General features: G+C 25.9%; 1 protein-coding gene across 1 annotated transcript in view; it reads left to right on the top strand.

Moving 5' to 3' along the window:
- LOC113552990 overlaps positions 1-27,547 on the top strand; it is a 122,499-nt gene extending 94,952 nt beyond the window's left edge. Inside the window, exons 5-9 of the mRNA XM_026956078.1 lie at positions 1,256-1,351; positions 9,991-10,053; positions 19,562-19,645; positions 21,793-22,093; positions 27,316-27,547. Of these exons, the coding sequence (XP_026811879.1) occupies positions 1,256-1,351; positions 9,991-10,053; positions 19,562-19,645; positions 21,793-22,093; positions 27,316-27,428 (657 nt within the window). The 3' untranslated portion in view covers positions 27,429-27,547. The remainder of the gene's footprint in view (positions 1-1,255; positions 1,352-9,990; positions 10,054-19,561; positions 19,646-21,792; positions 22,094-27,315) is intronic.

Below are 27,547 nucleotides of genomic sequence, written 5' to 3'. Positions count from 1 at the left end.
CCGACCAGCCAACATTTTTGAACCGGCCCACTAATTTATGTTATTAAAATAATATAATAATTTAATTTATTTAATTTATTATTTTTTTAATTTTATGTTATTCATAACAACTTATTATAATCATACTTATATACTAATACTAGCTAATAGTAAACCTTGATCACGCTTATTTGACTTACATTGTACTCAAGCATTTACGCGTTGGTCACACATAATACTTAACGATCTACTTCGAAATAATAATAATAATGCTATAGAACTCGTGATCGACGGATTTTTCTAACTGCGCAAATACACTATACCAAATATATTAGGTGTAAAATATTGAATCTTATCTATTCTCCAATTTAATTATCTCCTTATTCCTAGAAAAATGTTAGCCCACGGTGAAAAACATATATCTCAGATTTAGCCCAGCGTAAAAAAAGATTGGAAACCTCTGTTATAACCTATATAAAAAAGGTCACAAATGCATGATGATTGTAAGTGATACTCAAACCCCCGAAATTCAAAGGCCTAGTTACACATTTGCATGTCTATAACGATAATAGCTGTCACGGCTCACAATTAAAAATATCATAGTTTAATGTCATTGTATGGACTCAGCACATATATAGCAATAAAAACCAAATCTAACGACGTCTACAACATATTTACGCAAAGCAAACAAGAAGGCATTATAAAGTGATTTTTAAGTGAAAACATATTTAATAAAATTAATAGAGAACAATATTTTGGAGATAACCTTATTGTCATTTTTGAAATATTAGTGAATTAAAAAAGATGGCTTTGTATTATTCTAATTATACTTCTCATTGCAAAAGACACAACTACTTTTTTTTTAAGCTTTTTAAGAATATAACAGCAACTTATTTATTAATTATTATATTTCAAAAACGATAATTTGGCTATCTCTTGAATATTATTCTTTTTCAATTTCAAACCACTTTTCATTACAATTTTGTTTAATTGGCGTTAATATATTTTTATCACTGAAAATGATTGATAGACTATATTCTATTAACCACTTAAAAAAAGGGCAATCGAGATATCTGGCTCACATATCCCTTTGTTGTATTACATATCCTATAACCTTACTTTCCAGATTCATAGTACTTGATTATAATTTATTAATTAATTGTATACGTTGATAAACAAATTATAAAATATTAAAGTATTCTATTTTGGCTACATATATAGGTGCATGTGTATTATACATATTATTCAATATTTTTATATAATTATTGTGTTTCAGGATCTCAGAGTTTTATTCGTACCTTGGATATTTGCAATGATCTTAGCAACTACTGTTGACGTCGCACACTCAATATATTTATATGGACTTGATACGGTAAATATAAATCTAAAGAAATAATAATATTCCTCGTTAAAATGGACTGTTAAAATACAATTATTCTTATTGAAATTTGACACATTCCAAATTAAATCGCATAAGATTTATGATCGTATTTACTGGCTCACTTTTTTAATTTATTAATAATTACCTATTAATTCAAAAACGTTAAGCCAATGATTGAAAGTTGGCTCCGTGAGGATAATAAACACTTCATTACTCATTTAAAATCACTGAATGATTGTCAGTGAATCACCTAGTACGTATATAAAACTTTCATTCTATTGTTCACTAAACTAACTTTGTAAACGCCTTAACTAATAAATAATTTTAAAAGTTGATATTAAAATGTAAAATATTTATAAAGTTTTTCTTATTACACGAAATACAGCAGAAATAAATAATAATACTTTATAAAAAATGTATTTATAAATATGAGGTATATTTTACAAATTTTCATATATTTTTAAGTTGCAACATATTCATTTAAATTTCTCAAGTACCTATCTTACATTTTTACAACAACAAATAAATGTTAATTTGATTAGATACAAGTTTACAATTTTATTAACATCGTGTTTATCAAACTAATTATACACGATAATAGCTCTCCGGTCGCGAGATATAAAATCTAACAGTGTAACGTAAAATATAACATTATAAGTTATGACGAACCGTATTTGCAAATAACTATGTAATAAATGTAATAAAGTAACTAAAATATCGAACTTTAAATGTATGATATACTGAAATTGTCTAAAGCAATGGTTATTCAATACACCGTAGGCATCTACATGATTAATTACCATATATTATACTGATTTAGATATCTACGTATGGACTAGGTTCTAGAAATAAGTGAATGATATCTTGATACATTATATTTCGTATGAATCGCACAGTCCTTAGATTACTCTACCTTCTACTTGGGGTTTACGGTATTAGTTTTTAGTTTTAAACCGAATTTAATAGTATATTATTAACTCTAAGGTATATCTCTGTTATCCTTTCGACATTAAGTTTTGACTACTGCGTAATTTACCAGGGTAAGTTTTTAAATAACTGTATCTACATTTGTTTCAAGTCGTTAAAATACTCTATTGACAAATTTAAAATTAAACAGAGCTCCCAAGTTATTAGAAAACACGTATATCCAATAGATGAATTTGACAATCTCTTCAGCTCTGTCAAGTTTAAATTACAATTAAATGTAGACTTTGATAGACATCGGTCGGCGTTCAACTTATTTTCTCCGTCATCTGATTTTCATTAGATAGCTATCAAGTCAGCGTAACATCTTGAATTAACTTCCAAAGCTTTAATGGTTTTAAATTAATGTAGATATTTTATTCTTTAAAAGGGATTTAGAACGTTATAAGAAATATATACTAAAAAAAATATATACCTACTAAAAATATTATAATTATTTTCTGAAAATTTAACTTTATAAACTTCAGTCCTTTCAATTTTTTACTCGTGTAAATATAAGTAATCGTACAATAGTTTAAAATACTAGTATAGTGGTTCCCAACCTATGGGCAGTAGTTCATTTGTGAGTTGCGAGCAGCGTGGAATTGGACCGTGGACCATATAATATTAACAGTAGTTACATAATATTTATATACAAAATAATATTATTATATATTTGTATTATATACCTACCTAATAATATTATATATATTATATAGATACAATATACATACGTATAAGGAGTGCTTTTTGATTGGTGGGCCTCAAAGATTTTTTTACAAAATTGGTAATCCGAACAACTAAAAGGGTTAGGAATCGCTGTACTAATTGATTCTCCAAACATGTTAACTCTATTATTCTACTTCAATAATACAGTTATTAACAACAGTTAAAAAAAATTGGAATTTTTAAATGTACTTAAAGGCCATATTTAAAAAATTATTGAAATTTTATATATTACTTACAAAGTGTCTTGTAGATATACAAACTTCTGTCAATACAAATAAAAAACGCTCTTTCTTTCTATTTCAATTATTAATGGACAAAATTTCTGAACATTTTGACCTTTTTAAAACCAAAATTCGGTTTTTTAATTTTATGTTCTAAGAATAAATAATGTCTATAATAATTGATTTGAGAAATGTGATAGTTACAGTGATTTGAAAATATTGGAAATATATTAATTCATAAACATTAATAATTTGTAAAAATGGTCAGTATATAATAAATAATAAATCCAGTATTACATATATTTTGTATTTTTGTAAAACCATTTTTTTTAGAACCACTGATTAAATTTAACTGCTGTCTGCTACTCTACAATTATTCATGGTGATGTCGTTTCTGTGTAATCAAAATGATCAAAGACATGTCAAGATATTACTTAACTTAATATAGATTACATTCTAATGTAGTATTTTACTATTTAATTATCATACAATAGTATAATGCATTTAATTGAATTAGTTTAATTGAAATGATTACTGATAATAAAGTAAAGCTTGAAGTATAGTCAACGACAATGCTTGCATAATAAATATATGTGTGGATTATAGCGTAATAAATACAAAATCCGTGATAATAAATAAACAATGAATATTTCAGTCGAATAATAAATATTATTAAAACGCGTAATATGCCAGTACGGGATTCCCATCAACCAGCTAATAGCTATACATAGAAAAAAAAATTGAAATGTACGTAATAAAAATTAATTCATGGACATGGATATGTAATAAAATTCATGAGAGTACATAAACATAATTTATTATTACATTACCCCGTATTCGTAATTACCTATGTGTTATACCTAAAAGAAGAAAACACAAGTTATACGAATTTCTAAAAATATCTGAACCTTGTTTTTGTACAAACATAAACGTACCGTTGGTTCGTTAAAAATTTATCAAATACTATCTCATCGTTGTTCTTTTATTACAAAATTTAACTTAACACTACAAGAATAACATACTTACTCGAAAACTAAGAATAGAAAGTTTTTTAACGGCACAATCGTTTATCACATTATTATAACAGCTCTAAACACACTAAGAAAAACTTAAATCGTTAAACTTTTTTCATGCTTTCCTGAACGGTAAGGTTGAAAACTACGGATGCATTGTGATGTACTCATCAATGTATATGACTACCACTTAAATGTTAAGTACTCGGTACTCTACTTCCACTAAATTCTACAACGTGGTCCTTATACCAATACTAATAGACTGGGATTCCGTATACTACCAGAGAGCGCTTCTCGTGTGAAACTTATGGCCCACAAGATAATATTTTTGTGTAAGTACTATCAACGCCAGTTTTAACTTTACTTTGCACTCCGTGTGTATTGATATAATGATATACAATCAAAGATTACATGTAAATATATAGTTTCGATTCGTCACTCACGCCCACATGTTACCCTAAAACCGAGGCTGATGTATTCGTAACTATAAAGTAATTATACAAATCGTTATATTATAATATTACTTCGAAAGTTTGACCAACGTGTGATTTATGTGGTATACAGAGTCGTGTAATATGATATACATCTCTGATCAAATCTTCATATGAATAATAATTGTTTACGTACATTATAATAAAACTTAAAAAAATTATTGAACTCCAGTAATTGAAATTTCTATGAATCGAAATGTATTATAAACATTATTTTATACTTTTTAACTACAAGTACAAATTTTTATTTGTTTAAACGCGGATTTTTAATAGTTATGTAATTTCCTTATTAAATTCAAATAAAATATGATGAGAAAAGAACGATTTTTTCGATATTATTTTCTTTGTCTATACAAAATATACCTAAATGCTAAATTTCCATTCAATTATAAAATGCAATTTATTCAAACTTTATTGTAAATTTCGAAGAAAATATTTATAAATAAACGTTTTCTAAATAATGTATAGGTTGAACATTATATAGTTATGTTGGTTGTAAACTAGGTGAAGTGGTTTTTATCTATAACATCCACTTACGTATTTCCATTGATATATTTTCATACAGTATTTTATTTTCATCAAATATAGATACATTTTCACATTCCATACATTATATATTATACGTTTGAAATACTATGAAGTTTTAAGTTTCTTTTTTAATGTTCGTCCGCATTGTTAGAAGGAAACATTTTGAAATGTGACTCGCACACTCTCTGCAGTGTCCCCACTCTCGATCACTGATTGTATGCTATAAAGAATATAAATCCAATTTTAAATTGTATGCCATCCTAAGTGTGTAAGCAATTTATTTCTGAGGAACATATTTCATCGGTTTAGGATCCATTAAACAGTTTAGATGTAATTATTTTATGTATTTATTTTACGCCAAATGTATCGTTATAATATTATATAATAACGTACAACAATTACTAAAAAATTTAAAAAAAAAAACACTTGCTATGTATAATAAAATAGCTTTTCATTTAAAATAAAAAATTTTTTTCAAAATACAAACTATACCTATACGTCTACATGTGTGCGCACAAGTTTAAACTCACTAAGTACTATATTAACAGTTTCATTAAATGTATGTAAAATAGAATGTATTTAAAACAAACAATTCTGAGATTAAATAAATTATTAACTCTCGTCAAAATTTTAATATTTTATTCTTAAAAGTCATATATTTTAGAACATCAATAACTTAAGTTAGACCACATAATTTAACGTTACCACGCCATTACATATATTATGTATAATTATCATTTTCTGTAGATGACTCGATATTGATTATTTTATATTTTTATACAACAAGTAATTTAGTAAAAATAAACAAAATATGCATTTTACTTAAATATACTATATATGTTATTATAAACGAAAAACTGAACGTCGTATTTTAATTCAGTGCTATCATTTTGATTAATTATATTTAAAATATGTATTAATAATTGAATGTCAACTAAATTCTTTGATGCAGAATTATACTTACTGTTTTTTAGAACTCAAATTCAATTTTTTTGTTATCAAAAAGAAAATATAATATATCTATATATTATTATTATATATATTATATTTGTATATAATTTTTAGAAAATTTTTCTAACATAATCAAGTTTAATATTTTTAAAAGTATTTTATCAATCAATAATTTGATAACTCCATATCGAGTACTATCAACTCTTTACCCGCAATAGGTTTATTTTGTGTAACCGGTGAACACTTAAAATGTGTTTGTTTTAAGCGTTTCAACTATATAATGATATAGTTTAAGTCTAATATAAAGTATAGTTTTGAATTATAATCGACCAGTCAGTATTATTGAATAAGAGAATGGAAGTATAAAAGGTTGGTTACGGTAGAAAACCTATAGTGGTCGACCAAACTATTAATTATTAATCACGTCTCATACGTCCGGTGCAACCTATTTCCGCCCATACCGTGGAGACAAGACTTTCCGCCTATAGCGCGCTACTATAAATGTTCAATAACTTGCATGTTTTGCCGACCCTTTAAAATAACTTTAACCTCAGGCATTAATTTACATCCATTCGAAAAGGTTTATTTGACCCACGGTAATTGTGTTTCAATCGAAAGTTTCTTGAGCGGTTTTTTTTCTAATCGATTATAAAAGTCTTTTGTGTATGATAAATTGTACAGGAAAAACAGCTTTTCTCAAAATTGAATCTTTTTCATTTTGAATTTTTTAGTTTAAAACAAGGATATACGTGCAAAAAACATGTTTTTTTTTGTTAGTGATTTTTAAGGCCTCGTATTAGATAGACGAACTTTTGGGTTTTTTTTTCTCGTACATCATTTATAATTGCTTTGTATTTATATATTTTATTAGTCGATTGGTTGTTTTTAATCTTATCCCGTAAAGTTTCTAGAGTACAACATCTTTCAAGAACGAATAAATTATTTTTTAAAAGAATAATTATTTTAAACTAATTTGTCAAGTGTATAAGTAGGTATCATAAAATCAAAATTGCAATTTGTATTTACAAATAGTTTACATTAATCATAAAATAATATTATATTATATTAATCAGGTTCAAAATTTCTATTAAACAAATTGACTTGCACACACGACACATATATAAATGTTGTAAATTCAACAACAATAAGTTTATTATATTTATAAGAATTTATAGGTATTCCCTAGATTATTTAGAGTCACTCCAAGCACTGCCTATACATTAGGTTAAGGTTTTTTGATTTAAATCGACATCTGAACCGACCACAAAAAATTAAAATTAAAATACTTTGCAGTTTGAATTAATTTCTAACATTGCGTACTGAATTTTAAATGATAAAATAACAATTACGCTAAGTATGGACACGCCATCGTTAATGATTTATTATCAAGTAAACAAGTCATAATAATATCAATGTTTCTTTAATTAATTAGAGACAGAACAGTTATTATACAGTTATGATATAGGTCAACTAGACTTATACTATTTTTAATGTAACTATTAATCGACAATATTATTATGATACAGTAGTAATTGTTTATGGGTTATTTATATGTACGTATTTATCGTGATATGTTATGAAAATAATAGCGATTTATCAGTTTTAATTATATCGATTTACTATATATTGTCTTAAATTAAATAATTAAATACTATTCATAATATTATTAGACCAATACTATCGTAGGTACCTAATACCTATAATATCATAAATGGATTCTATGATAGCGTCTTTAACTTTGTTATCATTTCATAACAAGTTTTTTATGAAAGGGATTGATTTTTTATGTTACTACTAATATATTTAACGTGGGCCTGGAAATTGGGTTACAATTAACCTTTTAAAATTTATAAAATATTATTTAATATAAGTTTTATTGGAAGTTCAATCACAATTTTATATTAAACTTAGAAGCGTAGAAATATTAAAAGCCAGGAAAAGAACTTTAATTCGAAAAAAACATATTCTTAATGAAATTAAAAATTACGAAAAAGGGAAAAAAAGACAGATTTGAATTTGTAAAATCTGTATCATATTATTTAAAAATAATTGTGTTTTTATGTACCTATAAGAAAAAAAAATAATTAATAAACATTAAAATATACTTGTATATTTTTGCATTATACATTTATGACTCAATCTCTGGGTAATAAAAGGTAAACACATATTTTATATGAAGCAAGTTGATAAAAATGTGTCCCAATTACCGACCGCCCAATTTAACAAACTACTTAGGTATCTTATCAGTTGAAACACAAAACGACCGTTTGTGATATAAACATTTTACTATAAATTTAAAAAACGTTTCAATATACCTATATATAAGTACTATTAATTCATTAACACGGAAAAAAAATCGTGTTTTAAACGACTTAAAAACATTTGGGTTTAACTGGTCTGTCATACGTTGCACTGTTTGCTTGTTACGTGAGCCTTTTTTCTCTTGTGTTTACGTTTGTCATGTCCGACCTTTGCTACGTTTCACCGTAACACCGTTTTAAACCGCCGTGTCTATTGAAACGTCTTACTAGACGGTTTCGAGAATCCTGTTCAAAAGTCAACTGTTGTCAACCACTCTCGTTTATATAAACGAACGTCGACGTAATCGACCGACGCGTCATGTATTTTATAAAAAGTGTAATGTGCACGATTTTAAGGATTATCGGATGATTGATGGCTATCATAATCAATACGGCGTATTGATTACATTTATCGTGGTCCGGATTTTGACGAGTGATTGTCAGATGGAAGAAAGGGAGGTGCCCGATAAGTGACAAAATCCTAAGTAGGCGTCATCGCATGATTAATAATTATTATAGGTACGTTATTTCATAAAAAAAAAAACCTTCTCGTATTCAAAACCATGATATTATTCGTATACATTTTAAACGGTTGGGATTTTATTATCTTATTATTCGGAAACTACAACTATATATTAAAATATAATACTGTACGCATAAAACGGTACGGATTGTTGTCGGATCATCGATGCATGTAAAACAAAACGGATACTACGCGGTCACATCGCTCGTCACCACACGTCATTCAGCCACGACCCCACACGTCATAACATTTTCTATAACCTGTAACAGGTGTGAACGCTATCGGCGTATCGATTGCATATGATTATAAAGAGTGATTCTCCAAACATGCTCACGTCCATTTTTTCTTAGAATAATTATTGATTTATTCAAATTCTAATTTTTTGAATTTTTAAGTATTCTTAAGGACCATATTATTTCAAAATACTTGTGTATTAAAAATAATAAGACCATAGACCCTCTTAATAAGTTTGGGAAATAAGACTATAACGATTTTAGAGCTTTGGTAATTAATAATAATTTATAATTTGTAAAAATGTATCTCAGTATAATAAGTAAGTACTAGATTGATTCAATATTACAATTATCTTATATCTATAAAAAAACTATCTTTAACAACTATTTTAGTAACTCCACAGCTATAAGTTGATTAATAAATCAGACTGTGCAAAACAAACGGCAGATGACATTAAACATGATGATTATTAATATGTACCAACTCACAAACTATACGGTCATTTAGAGGAAAATATATACATACTTCAACAATAATAAATAAAATCTAATAAATAGCTCACTATTTAAAAATATATATTTTATTAAAAATTCATCATAACGTGTATTACCTCTGAATTTCTGTTGTATATTTCAAGAAAAATCATTCATTTTTTTAATTATTGTTTTAAATTACAGGTTGAATTCAATCCGCCGACAGCAATTTTGTATACTATCGATTTTTTTCTACTAATTTTAAACGTAAGTATTTTGTACTCATCATAAATTTATAACAATTATTTCATTTTTGTAATATATTTTGGTACCTAAATAAATAAAACATATTTTTACCATTTAGTCAATACAAAAGCATTAACATTAACTTACAAATAGAAATTATTGAAAAGAATAAAATAATATTGCTTAATTTTCGAACATAAGTTTTTACAGAATGTTTAACTTATTGGCAGTAAAAGCTCAAAAAGTTTTATACAATATCATTTCAAATATTATTTTAAAGGCTAATTTTTCAACAAATTTTAAGAAAATTACAAAAATAACATTATAATATAAAAGCAATCACCAGAAATTTTTGATAAATATTTTTGATTGCATCAATCACTAAAAATCGTTTTCCAGAAATAATTATAGTTTGTCAAACTCAAATTTCAATCAATATATCTTACTCCTACGGCAAATTGAATTGATACAAATACTTTGTAGAAGTGATCAAAACGAGTTGAGTATCAAGTATATAAAAATATCTAACTGAGTGTAGTTTTGAATTTCAACTAATATACGCATTTTCTGTTCTTTTAATATCATTTGCATTTTCAAATATTAAGACTTATGTAAATCTCTTTCTATTAAAAAATCCTAAAAATGCCACTGATCTACGTTTAATATCAACACGATTTTATGTTTCATTTTCAGAAAATTACTTCACTCTAGTGCACACGTATTTTATAAGTCAAAAATGTCTTCGTTTATTATTTTCATTTATTTTAAATTCCATCCCACACTATTTTATTTTATACCGTTATTTCACGTCTTACTTTCCGTGTATAAATATTTAAATTAGAAAAGTTGACGCATATATTTTACCTCTCGTTATGTAAACAACTGTTATTTATATTATTTTGAATGTTGACTTAAATGTACCCAAACAAATCACGTTGCATTTTATATACACATCATCACAATATTATACACGCTTATTCGTATGTTTTTTCATATTATTTGTTCTTGTAACTACACAAAAACATGAAATAATTAAAATATATTATTATGGTGAACTGTATTTATAAATTGTAGAAATATTAATTTGATTATAATAACTATCATAGATCAATAACATATTTAGTAAGGTTGCTAGCATATAACATATTTAATATTTATAATTCTATGTAGTTATTAAAATTAGCAAGCTCCGAGTAAATCCATACACCCCATACTCTTGAAGAAAAAATTATAAATACACAAAAATCAAATCAAAATGATTAGGTATCTGGTATATATTAATAAACTGTTAAACACCAAGTAATCGATGAACATGATATTTGATATCCATGTAGTAATTGGGTAATAGTCTTTAAAAATTTTCAATTTTCTTCAACAAAAGTGATTTTATTTTAAAAGTAACCTAGATTTTAGTTAGATATATATTATGACAAGTATATAACTTTGTAATTGTTAACATCACTTACCTTCATACTGAACACTTTAACGATAAATACATAATTATATTAAATTTAAATTTAAAATAGATCTTTATATAAATGGTCATTACTGATCATATTCCAGTCCTTAGTTCTATAATTAAATTACCTACATTATAGTTTACTGAGCAACTGGGTTTGTGATCTTTCCTTGTAATTTGTTAATTTCAGTAGTAAAATTCTAAAATTACAAGTTACAACTACTGAAACGTATGCCAGTAATTATGCAATATATTAAGATTTTTTTTATAAAAATTAAATTTTGTGTTAATAAGCTCTTCCTTTAATACTTATCTGCTATTTTTTCATATGAAATAAAATATAAAAAAATTGTATCTAACATATGTTTAAAAATAATAGTATGTTTTTTAATTTAATAAGAAACTCTTCATAAATTATTTAGCATGATATAATTTATGGAATATGTAGATATAAATAAATAAAATACTTATAAAATGGGAGAATATTTATGACTATTTCAATTATCATTAATACAATTTTTATTCATCTTGAATGCAACACCACTAGACGCTATCGTTCAAAACTATAAATAAATTAAAGGGAAATAATCACGAGTCATGACGATGACTAACGAATGAGCGAAAAACAATTTTTGTATTAAAATTTTGATCATATTTATTGTTTTATGTAACTTTTATAGTTTATAAAATATAGACAATTGTAATTATATAACCATGTATACATTTGCAATCAAATTTAATAAACTGATTTATTAGTATAATACAATAAAGCTAAATAATATTAGAAACAAAAAACCTAAAAACTTCCCTACCATAATATCTTAGTACCAGTTCTTGTTTTAATTCCTGAAATAATCAATGGTTCCAAGTTCCAATACTTTTAATATAGGTATTCTAGCGTATTATAAAAATATGCATATACGTACTATAAAGTAACTGCCAACTCTGACTATAATAAAAACTTCAGAATACAATTATTAAATTTAAAAAAAAATCTAAATCAATTTTAATTTCAAACAAGCGAATAAATATAAAAATCTACCAAAAACATAAAAGCTCCATTTAATTTGTCAAACTGATTAATTTTCACTGAAATGATATATAAGCCTTAGACAGTTATTATAAAAAAAATTTTAAAAAAAAATTCGTGGCCGGTAATTTTATAAATTTTTTTATTGGTAACATAATTTATATTCTATGTAATTGTGCAGTTATTTTCTATGTATAAAATTATTGAATTTTCTTTCTATTGACTGGAGTTCTTCAATGTAGTGATATTAAATATTTTATGTATTTTGCAATGTTCCCCATGATAATTCCATATTTCATTTATATTCATAGGTACATTCATCGATGATAAGATAATAATGACTTCTAGTTAATTGTCTCCAAATTTAACCAAACACATTTTTGTACAATTAAATGTTGGTCCAAAAAAATTAACAATACTAAATACTCATTTATAACATTCTCTTTACGTCTAAAGGTATTCCACTTGTAAAAATAAACAACAATATAATTCCTACCGTATCGCAGGAAATAGATGCAAATTTAACTTTTGACAGGCACCTGACCTGAGCTGGCTGAACTTCTCACCTTAAATATAAACGAATATCAGTAAATTCCATACACCACCTGCAAACTCACAATTAGCAAAGCTGTAATAAGACTCGCCTGGGCATATAGAATCTAAGTATAAAATTCGGCTAAACATTAAAATCTCTCAGAACGCTTTAGGGGTTTCAATTCATTTGTCTTCGTCAAATTACCTTAGCTCCGTCGTATAAACAAATAATAATTTTTACAAAAACCTCAAATTCTAATTCTAAATCAACTAAAAAAAGTTACTACGTCACCTTACTTCATCCAAGAACTCCAAATCTTCAAAATCCACTAATCAAACTACTTTCCTCCTGTACGGTACCCAAAAATTCTAACACTAAGCTAAAAATATATTGTCCTAGAGACCAGTTCTAATCCTTCCGAATTTACTTACTAGGTAAACCATATGTAATTTCTAATATTGTTGATATGTCATCAAAATTAAAATGGTTTTAATAATACTTTTAGTTTTAAAAAAATAGAAAAAAATTGTTTCTACCGAAAATACGGTCATGTATAAAGCAAAATACATTATAGGTACATAAATAATTAATAGTGAAATAAATTTGAAGACAGAACTATTTGTCAATCCCCTAGAAAATTATATCGTAGCTTTTAATAACTTTTAAAAAATATTTCAAACATTTTTATGAATAATGGTTAGTATAATTTTTATTGTGTTCTACCTTTTTTTACATTTACATGAAAAATGTAAGTTTCGAAATTAATTTATACTAAAAATTCAATTTTGAATCAATTTAAACAATTTATTAATATTATGTTCATTCAATATTGAATAATTCATTTTTATCACTCATAAAGTAATTAAATTTAAAATATTCAGTATTAATTTTAGTAATTTTAAAATAAAATAAGACAACATGTATCAATAAAAAAATGTATTTCCTTTTTTTATTCACTAATAAATAATACAATATATTATATGTTTTAACTTTAAAACTTTTATATTTTATTCGTTTTAATAAATATTAACCTTACTAATTAAATAATTATTTTAAAATCTTGACAAATTGTAATTACTACTATAATTGGTTTTTATTTTTAAATTAAATTTGTCAGATTACGACCCATAGAATTTTAACTACTTACAATTTAAGATTTTTGTGTGTTCAAAATAATATTAAAAGTTGTCCTATCAATATAAAATCGATTTTTCATTTACTTTTATACTCTCAACATTATAATATTATATGTAAGTCCAATTCCCAATTGTATACATAATAATATGCTACATTAAACTTTTGAAGACATTACACTACGTTATAAAAAAAATCAATTCATTGTAAAATCAATATTATTTCTTCTCATCTCTCTGAAACTGATATCAGTGAATAACCTATATTTTAGATTCTAAACGAATAACGATGAATATATTTATTTTACAATGATATGCGTATTTTATTTACCTCTTATCGCCTTTTAGAGCCGTAAAAATGCATTTTTGCATTTTTGCAAAATGCAATTCAACTTCAAGGGTGGTTTCTGGTAAAAATTTGTAATAATTAATATTTAAATCTATCAATATTTATAATTTTTTTTAAAACAGTTCAAGTACAGTAAATACTACCTAGATCCACTATTATATTTATTTTAAAACCATTTTAAAAGTCTATTATTCTTGTTATAAATATTTTAATAGTTATGAAACTTCTTTTTCGATGTTTTAATTAGGTAAATCAAAATTTTCAAAACTAAATATAATAATAATAATTTTTAATATATTATAGAAGATACTTTACATTATAAATGTTATATAATAATCAAAATATCACATTGTTTAAGAAAAAAAACTTCATTATAAAATTGACCATTAACATAATTAAAAATGTTTATTGGGAAACGTTACCGAATAGCAATCCATGTAAATATTTTGTGTGTTAGCTTATTATACCTTCTATATCATAATATATTACTATATGATCAAAGTGATATTAAAAGAGAGATTGATCGTCAAATTATAATACGGTCCTCTTAATTTTCCCCAACCTATGTCTCTTATACATGCGCATATTCTTGTATATACAATTTACACATGTACCGTTTCGCTAGAGTATACAAGATACATATAAACAGTGGTTATTAACATATTTATATCTTAGAAACATATCTATATTGAACATTTTCACACACCACCTAATAACCAAAAGCATAATAATAAAATCACAATTTGTTTTATAAATCAAAACTTCTTTCGTGTACCAGCGTACCACCTATGAACTTTCCGTAAGAGAATACGAATACATATATTCGTGACATATACAACTCACAGACACGAATGTGGAACGTAGTAGGTAATTCAACATGTAATAAATGACCAAAAGCACGGAGACTGTTTTATAACAACATACTCGTATGTAATGGCGAAATGTCGCTGAAAATGTCGTATCGGAATTCCCGACACATTTCAAAATTAATGAATCACTATATTCTCATACATAACATAAAATTATAAAAATGTTCAACGATAAACGTAAAAATTTGATCAAATGTATTTAAAATCAGCACATTCCAAATAAATCAAATCATTATTATAATAATATATAGTATGATTTGAACGAATTCATATGACATATAGCCGCTCGACAAATTCAAACCACAAACATGTCAACAACAATAATTATAACAGTTTTTAAAAGAATTAATTGTAATTTGCAAAATTATGTCGAAGAATATTTTATAACATAAATATAGAGAATAAAACAAAAAAATACTGTTGTATTATTTTCTGATAAGCACAATGTCTGCTCTAAATAATATCATAGAAACTAAAAGCAAAATATTATTTATGAAAATTATAATTTTCAATTGGTAGTAGAAATTGTATTTTACATATCTAAAAATATGCAGCTATAATAAATCGACGTGTTACGTACCTTTAGGATATAAATTTAATATATGTAATAAACAACAAGTAAAGACGGTTTTATTTTATATACCCTCCACGGCGACGTGTCGATACCAAGCCGAATATATTAAATTAAAACGGTGGAACGTTTCGCATATTTCACATCAACGGCCTTAGAAAACTGTTATTGTTTACCGCTTTAATATCCGATCGGACATTATAATTATAAGAAGGGACAGAAAGGTTGGATTTCTATTCAACCACTACCTATATCATAACATAACGTATATTGGTTTATGTGTAGACATGGACACACAGTATTATAATATAATAATAAGTATGCGTGAGGTGATTTTGCTCTCAGTCATAAATAAACGATCAAGCTTAAAATAAAATAGACGTTGAATCTAAGTTAGTTATTTAAAACATTATCATATCATAAATGTATAACATTAATAAGAATCATACCAACGTAAGTTAATGGAAAAACATTTATATATATATATATATATATGAAAAGACTAAAAACTATCTACTAAAAGCATAATGGCTGGTGTAAGGAGTAAATTCACTGTTAACATTTTGTCAATAATTTACTATCGTTTTTTGGCAACATATAAATGAATTAACATTGTTAATCATTTATAGAGAATAGTGATTATTGATCCCGAATACTGAATCTTAATATCATATCTATTTACTTATTTTATTTGAATCATTTGATTCAAAAATTAAGAAAAATGTATATATTTTTAAATTACAGTTAAAATACGAAACATAATAAAAATAGTATTTATTCAGATTTGATGCATATTTTATTGTTATTGTGGGGACTTGGTCGGTACAGTGAGGGCTACAATCCCGTGGCTAACTTGATACTAAGTTCTTCTATCCTCCTTCATTAAATATAGGTACTCAGAAAACGCCACTATAAAACCGTTAATAATAATCCTTAAATTTGTTCACGGAACCGTGTTTCTGATTGAAGCTATTTCTATAGTGTAATATTTTTTTATTCACTGAAACTATCTTAAATGCGTTCAAAGCATAATATTATCGATCTAATTATGTATACAGTTATATTTATTGTACGCGAAATTGTTGGGGCATGTGTTTTCCACTTGAAAGAGTTTTTTCTTAAAGAAAAAAAATCATTGTGATAAAATATTATTATGTTCACACACATATAAAACATAATAATAATATTATTATTATAAACCAAATACCAATAGCTTTCCACTCTGCGTAAAATTTAAAAATGATAATAATGCCGTAACGGTGGCACACGTTGAGTTTCTCACAACGGTATCAAACTCAATGTACACACACACACACACACACACACACACGCACACACACAATTCCAATGATTCTCTGAACTCGTCTTTACGTCAACCAGCCACACCGACCGATATAGAAAACCGTATAGTTAGAAATTACCTCACGATACGCACCCTTCGTGTATAATATTTAATCAGCTTCGTGTTGAGACGGCTAGCTGCATGTGCCACCCCTCTTCTTTCTATATAATAAAATTTACGCGTATCTATAGGGAACGTCAACCGATATGGTTCTATTTAACTCCGCATCACGCGATAAACCTTCAAAGCAGTCAAAACAATTTAATATAATATTAGCGTTAACCGTGGATTATCGTATATTATACCAGAATTTGGCAAAATTATATCTAGGTAATTATTCAAATAAAAAAATATTCAAATAATTTTCAAACATAATATTGAGTTTGAGCTCTTTAGTATATACAAATATATATGTATAATACACCTCCCGTATACAGTAGCGTCGCGATAAACCTAAGGGAATTTGGGAAAGGGCTCATTCGGATTACCTATGACTTTGCTTACGTGGGGCCATTTTCATGTACTTTTTTCGACAAAAATGAAATCACTATATAAACTAATGATCACTATAAAGTATGGCACGCGACTAACAATCGTTATCGACGTATCACGTATGGAATTGAACGACCCACGTGTGATATAAGCAGTCGTAATAATCGTTATTATTATTATTTTATTGGTCTACATAAGTATAATAATAGAACAACGGCGATGTACACTCGAAGCCGTTAAGATTACCACGTATTTCGGATTACCGCCACGCTATTGTATCTATAAAAAGTATCTGTTTCATCTTATGGTATCTATTATAGTATAATATGAACATAGTAAAGTGCTTTTTTCAAATGTATAGATACTTCATAAACTATAAAATAGCAATATACATCAATCAAATAAATATTTTTTACGTTATAAGTATAAGTATTACTGTCGTCATCAGGTCCCGTTGAAAAATTATTTTTCCATGCGACTAAGACCAATTAATTTATCGAAATGTAACAAACATTAAACTGTCACATGATATGTTTGAATATAGTGTTATTTTGATATATAATTTAAAAATGTAGTAATAAATATAATGTTATTTATTAATATTTTAATTATAATTTTAATTTTAATAAGTTACTGCAAAACTTTTTTATTGAATTTTGAAATTTGTTATAAATATAATTTTCATTTTTATCATTATTTAGGTACTACTTTTACTTATTTTTATTGTATTTATTACGAAATTATTTTTAGAAAATTAATATAATTATTAATTATTGTAGTTTTTCAAATATATATAATATATGTATATATTTATACAATCAAATTCGATTAATTGGAACACATCGGGTAGTGATCTATCTGTACCCGTTATCCGACTGTCCCAATAAATCGTTATATAATGTAACGAATACATTTTTTCGAAACTCTGCTTATTTGTCCTCCATTAAGCGATGTCCCTAATAAGCGGACTCTACTGTATATATAATGTCTTACTTTCTTCTATGACTATGTATAATTTTTTATTTGTTAAATATTTGCATTTATTTGAAATAAAATAAAATTTCCTATCGTGTAACTTAAAACACAACTCCAACTAATATTTTTAAAATTTGCACGTTTCAAATTAATAAATTATCAACCAATGTTTAATCAAATAAAATTAACGAAAGTTATTCAAATAATTAATTTTGAAAATTTTTCTAATACATTTTTTATTCGAACAATTATGAATAATAATAATAATAATTTATTTGAATACAATTTTATCTCAATAATCATTTAAATACAATTTTACTCTACTCTTTAGTATACCTATAATATACGGCACAAAATATTGTTGTTATAATTTAAATTTACACATACCCAAGTATAACATATATTACTATGTAGTCAAATAATATGTCTTTCAACTATACAGTATGGTAACAATGTAGGTATATACACAATTGATCGGAAAAAATATCTGTAAATAATATATTAATGCACCAAGATAATAAAAGGATGATCTATTTAATTTTCAAAACCATTTATTAATTATATTTTATGTATTTATTATTATAATGATAATACAACCAATGTATCTAAGTGTATATTATAAGTACCTATTCCTGATTCTTAAACCCTCCATGCTGTGTGTGTAATTTCAATTTTAAATCATTTGTTTCCTCTTATAATATTATTATATACTAAATAAAGACGCGGTCTTAGTGAATATTGTTTACAATAATATTATAATTATGTATTTTATAGCTGTACGCGGTACTCTGTGTGATATCTCAATATCAAGAACTAATGGCGGGCAGAGGTACTGCGCGTTTTGAACAAACCTTGAAGGTAAATATTCAAAGCATATTAACACTAAAAGTTTATAATTACTTATAAATGTTTGTAGCATTAAAATAACAGTTTACAATGTATTAAATATAATAATATATAAATGGAAGTATACATACATCCTATACTCGTATGGTTTAAAAACGTTTCAAACGAATATTATGGTGAAACTTTATTCCTTTCTGTACTAATCCGCTTAAAACTATACATTTTTAAATGTTTAATTATTTTTTTTTTTACCAAAGGGCAAACGAATAGAAATCCCCAATTTTAATTGAATTTAATTATAAAATATGAAATATATATTAACTTTTTACTACATTATTACAAATTGTATAAAATGCAAAAAGTTTAAACAAGAATTAAATATAAGTGGTCTCAGCAGTTAAAATATATTTAGTTTCATGCACTCAGGCATGTACCAGCCACATTCAGCGCATTTTTTTCCTATTTTAATAAATTGTATTGCGCCACTACGACTTTATGTTAGTGTTTGATAAATGATACATGATAATAAAAATTGTTGTATTATATAATAATGAAGTATAATTTTTATAGGATTTCACTTAACCTAACGAAAATATATTCTTAGATTTTATTTCGAAAACAAATTTAATTTACCTAATTCTCTATTGGTATTCCTCTATATCGACTTAGTAATAATCATGAGTCATGATTTATAGTCATGATTATTAATAATAATGAATTATTCATGATAATATTCAAATTAATTTTTCAGAGATCCTCTGTTTTATAAAACCATGTATTATTTCAATAACAATGATAATACAAATCGTACTTTATTCGATGTTTTTGATCAGTAGTTCACCACAAAAACTCAAAAATATATAAGAAATTTTGTACTTACTTCTAAAGTCAAACAATTATATTATTTCCAGAAATCGAATATTTAAATGCATCTTAAATAATTTTAAAATTGTAAAATTTAAAGTTTTTTTTTTTTTTTGTAACATACAATCCATTAATAATGAGTTGTATAGATTTAATTATAACGTTCGATATTATTGTTTATTAATAATTGATTTTACTGTATTTTCATACAATATACACATGTGTAGAATACATTATGTCAATTTAAGTTTACGGCAAGTTTGTTATTTATTCAGAAAAACAATAACTGTTGGAACAGTATCTCTCTTTAACACGTCACTATAAACTTGTATGTATCATTACGTTTATAGAAAAATCAGAGTCATACTGTAAAACAAATAATGAATGTGTTCCAAGTTTACGTATAGAATTCAAATTTTGTAGATAACATTTCACATATTTATAGATATAAAACTCACTGACATTGAATAACATCGCGATGAACGCAATAACATAGATACATTTAAAAAATTTAATATTTTAAATTATACTTCGAGATTTATAAGTGTCTCTAAGTTAATAAATTCTAATAAATATATTTTTTATCGGTTTAGGTTTTCATCATGCCTAAGTTTCAAAACAATTAACAATTAAAAATTTAAATAATATAATGCTATAACAATCGAACAATGATATTATATAATCATTCAAAAGTCGAAACCTTATAGTCGTTAAATTTTTTCTACCGTATAATTAAGCAGTTTAGTATTTAATCTATTCAAATTAATATTTTTAAGAAAATGTTCATACGTATTTTTTAAACTTATTATTTCTAAAAGGCTTTTTTTATTTTAAAATTATAAAAATAAATATAATAATTCATTATTTAAAACACTTTTAGGCCACAGGCATTTTCTTAAGGTTTTTGGGGCATTACATTACTTGCAATCTTATTAGTCCTAATAATATTATATATTAAATAATAAAATGGAATTGTATTATCTATACATCACGTGACGTTAATTATAGGTATTAAAAGCTTATTTTTATTATGATTAATAATGCAGATATAAAAGAAGATGGTTAGATACATAGAAAAATTATTATAAAACAGTTGTGCGTGTGCGTGATCATATCCTTATACGCTGCAATGTCTATATAATAATAACTTAAATATAAACTATTTTTAAGAGCTTTTAAAATAATTTTGAGTGGTTTATTTTTTTTAGAGTTTTTATACTTATAATCTTAACTCTGTTTGCATAAATAAAATCGTGAACTCAAAAATAATAAATTTTATATTTGCGTTCGTATAGGTATCGCCAGTGAGGTATACATGCCAGCCAACAGGCACCAGTTGCTTGAGTTCGAGGCGACCTGCTACACTACCAGCGTCACCAACGCAGAGTCCCACGAAGACCACAGTAACTGCAACAGCGAGCTCGGTGGTGATGACTGTAGGTGGCGGAACGTCCTCAGGTTCGCGCAGGGGTTCCAGGAAACATGTCCAGTTCCCGGATTTCGATGCTCCGAATCTAAAATCCACGGACCTGTTGCATGCAAACTGGAAGCAAGGATCGTCGCCGCCACCCGAACAGGGCACCGTGACACCCACAGGTTATACATGGACGGGTGAAACTCGTCTACCGATACTTAAAATACTTTTATTTAACACTCATTTGCGAACATTTATATTTTTAAATTATTAAATATTAAGTTATTCTTGACTAACACTAGATTATTTAAATATTATTTATTTTATAATACTTTTTTGAACAAAATCGCTGTTTAAGAAACATGATAACTATAATATACCTATCACTGATAATAATATAAATTAAGGCGATATCTACTCCATCTTAAAAATCCGCGCATAATGCATTAATGCGATATTGTAATATTTTTCAAAATGCTAAATTATATATGCGCAAGCGAGTTAAACATAATACTACTGCTAAAGGTGTATACAGAGATTTTGTTTTAAAACTGAATATTATACAAAACGATTCAATTTTTACAGTAAATACTCGTTATTTTTAAAATATATTTTTACATAATTACAAAATAACCTAATTACAAGACATCTTTGAAAAAATCATTTTATTACGTATTTTGTATAGTTGTCGTTTTTAAGTTTTTACTTTTTTAAATAACAACATTTTAAATATCGTGTTACATAACAGAATATTTTTCTTAAAATTATGATGTATACAAATCAAATTTTAAACTTGTAGTTAATTATATGGTAATAAGTATTTAAAGTATTTAATGAGCGAAAGTAATGGATAAATATATTTTGCGAAATACACCTGATCCACTCTATATACCGTTCAATCAAAACTGTAAATACTTTTATGTAACTAATTAACTAAAAACTCGTTAAAAATTTGATTTCGACACAAAAAATAATTGTGAATATTGACTGTTAAAAAAATCACAGAGTTTAAAATATTATAAAATTATTTTTCTGCATAGATCGATGTTAATTGTGTTTTTTTATCTTGCATAATTAGGTATAATTTCGAATAGGGTCAAATATACGTTTTATGTATGAAATGCATTGTTGGTAAAAAACATTATTCAAGTACTTACAATAATGAAATATTATTATTTTATTCACTATTATAAATGTTACACCATTTCACACTTTACACGTAGACTTACAATAAATGACTTATGAAAACAATCATAGAAACAACTATAAAATAATACACACGACCTAAACATCCTCGAAAAAAGTATGTCACAGCATGTAATTCCTGACAATTCTCCAAGTCAAAGGTTAAAATAAACTTTTATTATAATAAAATTTTTTATTTAAACCTTATAGAAATGTTATATGTATGTGACTTCTTCGAATCAAGTTTTTTAAATAATTTACTATAAATATTACTTACAGGCTATGACCTAACCTTGTTGATATTTGATTATCGTTATTTATAGATAGGTATCTCCGTTGACATTTTTACGAATATATTAATTAGATAACGAAATATTAAAGAATTTTTTAGCATATTGCTATATTGGTATTTTGAAGTAACATGTTATTAAGTATAAAAAAAAAAATTAATATAATAAAATAAGGATATTTGCAAAAACTAACATTATTATTTCAAAAATATTTATGTTAGGATGATAAGTGTAATACTGGTTTTATGATCACTATTCAACACTGACGGTATTATGTAAACTTTTTATAGGCACAGGTATATAATAATTTTTATCACGTGTTTATATTATAATTCGTAGAAATAAAAAAAAAACAAATGTATGTAATTCATTGCCCGAAACTCGACAACCGATTTATCGCAACCATCTATATCACATCACGATTATATTATACGCTGGTAAATACTTCAAGTGTGCTGAGTGCGCATTTTAACCTTAATACCTATAAAGGTTATTTGGATTTGCTTTTAATAAATACGACGATTAACGAACAGAAAACTGTATGCGAACATTTGCACGAGGCCGTGGTAATAATACATTATTATTGTGCAGTTGTGCACACAGGGAGGTAGTGTTTGTTGTGTACCCGAGGTGACTGCACACACTTTTGTAATAGGTATTTTTACTCCTTTCATCTGTCGTTATTTTTTATACGGAGTGAACCATTTAACATAAAACACTCGTTTTATTTCAGTCCAACGTTTTTTGAGAATATTCCTCTTACATAGATTTGTAAGTACAAATAATTATATAAACAACATTTTTTGGAAAAAATTTATTTTTTACTATTTTTTTAGCGTTAGATTTTTTAAGTATTTCACTTTATTAAATAATAACATATACATTTTTATATCATATTTAAGACCAGAATAATATAAATATATTAAATAAACTATTCGGAGTGTTTAAATTTATAAAATAAATTATGGACGTATAAGCTCATCAAAGTACCAAATCAAAATTACATACGTAACACTCTGAACAGTCTAAACAACTCATAAAAACTTAAAATAAAAATAAATATATTTTTTTTTTAGAATTGTGTTGATTTTAACGACTTAAAATCATGTAAAAAAATATTTTTTGAAATAATGAGCTATCTTATGTTAAATATCTCTTAAATAACTTTTAGTCTTTTTTCAAAACCGTATTAATAGTATTATTTCTTACCTGACCGTTATTCTTCATCCTCCATATGGCCATACAGTATAATTACAAACTAATAAATGAGATAATAAATATAATTATATGCCCCGTATACATAAATAATATACACTTTATGTTACATGTATAGGATGTGTTTAGATAATTAGGATAAATATAATCAGTCGCGAACTAAAAAACCATAAGTTAGTTGTAAACTATTATTCATAAGATAACAACTTTTGTTTAAATATACGTAATTTTCTACACTGATCCCAGCAAAGTTTGCATATTATACTGAGCAGAAATAATGATTTGTCCTTAAAAATGGTTACTCTATATTTGCCATTTTGAGCCATAATATTGAAAGATGATGTGGCCACTGATATTCGTTGATTCGTCGTCGTATAGATACTAAAGACATCAATAAGTACTAACAGCTAGATATCATCAATATTATATCGATGGTTAGAATTAGATATTGACGTACATGCCAACAGATATAATATATACTGCTGGTATATCAGCAGGTATTGACAGGAATCGACGAATAATGACTAAGCTATAGGCACATTCTGTGTACAGTGTATATTATTATTATGAAAATATTTTGATTTTAGCGCACTTCGCCTTAGTATATTTTATACTAATGATGAATTGACAACATCAATTCTCGAAAACTCTGACACCATGTACACAATATTTACTTGCATTGCGCTATGACAGGATTACGAACAATTTGCCTTGACAAATAAATAAAGGTGATTTATCATTATTTCACGCTGAAAATTATTCCATGCGAAGACTTTGACTCACGTATAAATGGGTGTATTTATTTTAACAACATACTATAGTATCTTAGTCTACGTGTAATCGATGCGATAAATTGCTTAGTATATATTACATCTAAATCTATTTTTTATTCATACGTGATTTTGTACGCACGCGTTTGCACAAAATGGAGTGATGGTCAATACTTACGATGGGTAGAAAAAAAAGAAACACATTTTAGTTTCTTCCGGCATGAACAAGCCAGACTTAAATATGTTATATATATATATATATATATATATATTACCAAACCGAGTTTTGACGCGTAGTTGTGAGTTTTAAATCCCACAGCGCGTGTATTTTTATATCTAACTTTCGATACAATATTTTTATATAACCCACAATGTTGCGTTCTGCACAGAATTATATCATTATTGCGTCTGTCTATTATACACTAACCTGATAGGATTTAAAAAAAAAGTTTCATCGTTTTTAGTAAACTGCAGTTAAAACTAACTTTCATTTAATATATTATACTGTATAACAATAATATTTACAATAAAACATAAGTAACCCGAATTTTTTCATGCGACACCTTTGTGCTTTAATTATTATAAATAGCATAATTTATTATTACCGTTTATATCAACTTCTGTGTTGCTCCGTCTTACAAATGTTCGACAAATACTAACAAATTGTATGTATTTTAAATTTATCTATAATCGAACTTAATCTAAGAAAATAATCCGTAATTTTATGTCAGCTTTTCGCAATATCTCAATCTTTATGTAATGAACACGTCTTTCGGATTTAAGAATGTTACATACTCACTATAATACGCTATAATATTGTAAGAAAAATACACGTGCAAAAATCACTAACAATGATATTACCTTCAAGTTTGATAATAGGTACTTAATATTAAAGCTAACGACACAAAATCGGTTATAATAAATGAAAATTGTCTATGTTGTACAATTGTAAATACTTTTTTAAGATACAACTGACAATACAAGAGAACGTCACTCTTTGCTTGAAAAAAACCTTGTAGAAAAAACTACCATGTCTCTAGTCCCGTGTAGTAATTAGATTTATATAAAACTTTTTTATTTTATATTTATTTATTTTTTTTTTTATAAGAAAAACACTTTTTACAGAATGAATTAGAGTATGGTTTTCAAAACTCTATTATAAATCCTTATGGTGTAAGAGGAGGTATAATATGTCTAACTTTCACAAGTTTCCTTTTTTTATATTATTTTAGTTTTAGCAACACAATCAACCTAAGCGCCCTCCCCCCCTAAAAAATCAAATCCTAGCTATCTCACGAGTATGTAGATTATACGGGAAGCTTCCACAAATGTGCTAGCGTGCATAAAGGACCGTCGGACTTACTTTTTTTACCAATAAAATCACGAAAATCCAAGTATTTAATACCTAAGGCCATTAAAAACCACTTTTTTGAAAAAATACTCGTATGTAAGTTTTCGAGGTGAAGGATTTATTTTTGAACTCCAAAACTTGACACGCATTGTTAGATGTGTTTCCGAAATAGTTTTCAATATTTTTTTTTTTATGTCATTGAACCTCGTTACTTTTTAATGTTTTTATCGTTAAAAACTTATTTTATATCTTTTTAAGTGGGTATATTATTTGTGTAATCAGTCATCCAACTTTTCAAAAAAATGTATTTTTTAGTACCGTTTCATCGCCGATACTCAAAAATTCTTAATTTTTCTCATTTTAAAATTGAATTTAAAAAGAGAATATTAAAAATTCTTAAATTTTAATTTTTAAAAGTGGGATAATCGACTTCAAGTAATCTTCATAACCAATTTAAATTTGTTTTCATTTTTTAGATTTCTTACCGCATCACTAGTTTTACGGTAGAAAGTTACTATCAAATTCTCTTAATATAAAGAAATTAAAATTCACGTGTTATATTATAGTCATTATAGTGTTAACGTTTATTCCAGAATTATCGAGTCAACAACTGCTGATTGCTGACAACAGGCCAAGCCATTTACAAGCCGATCTGCTGCAAATATCCACGCAAGATTGTCCAAAAAAGTTTACAGCAGATCTTTAGACTTGATTCAAAAGTACATTTTTACGCGGTGTTTCGCATCCAATATAGCCTTATTATAAAATTTAATATATAATATTATACATTATGTAATATTTTCTTTTATAATATAAAACTTTTAT

Source organism: Rhopalosiphum maidis, chromosome 2, assembly GCF_003676215.2.
Source record: "Rhopalosiphum maidis isolate BTI-1 chromosome 2, ASM367621v3, whole genome shotgun sequence".
Taxonomy (NCBI): Eukaryota; Metazoa; Arthropoda; class Insecta; order Hemiptera; family Aphididae; genus Rhopalosiphum; species Rhopalosiphum maidis.
The sequence above is the reverse complement of the archived record's forward strand: the minus strand, read 5'-3'. Positions and strand labels throughout refer to the sequence as shown.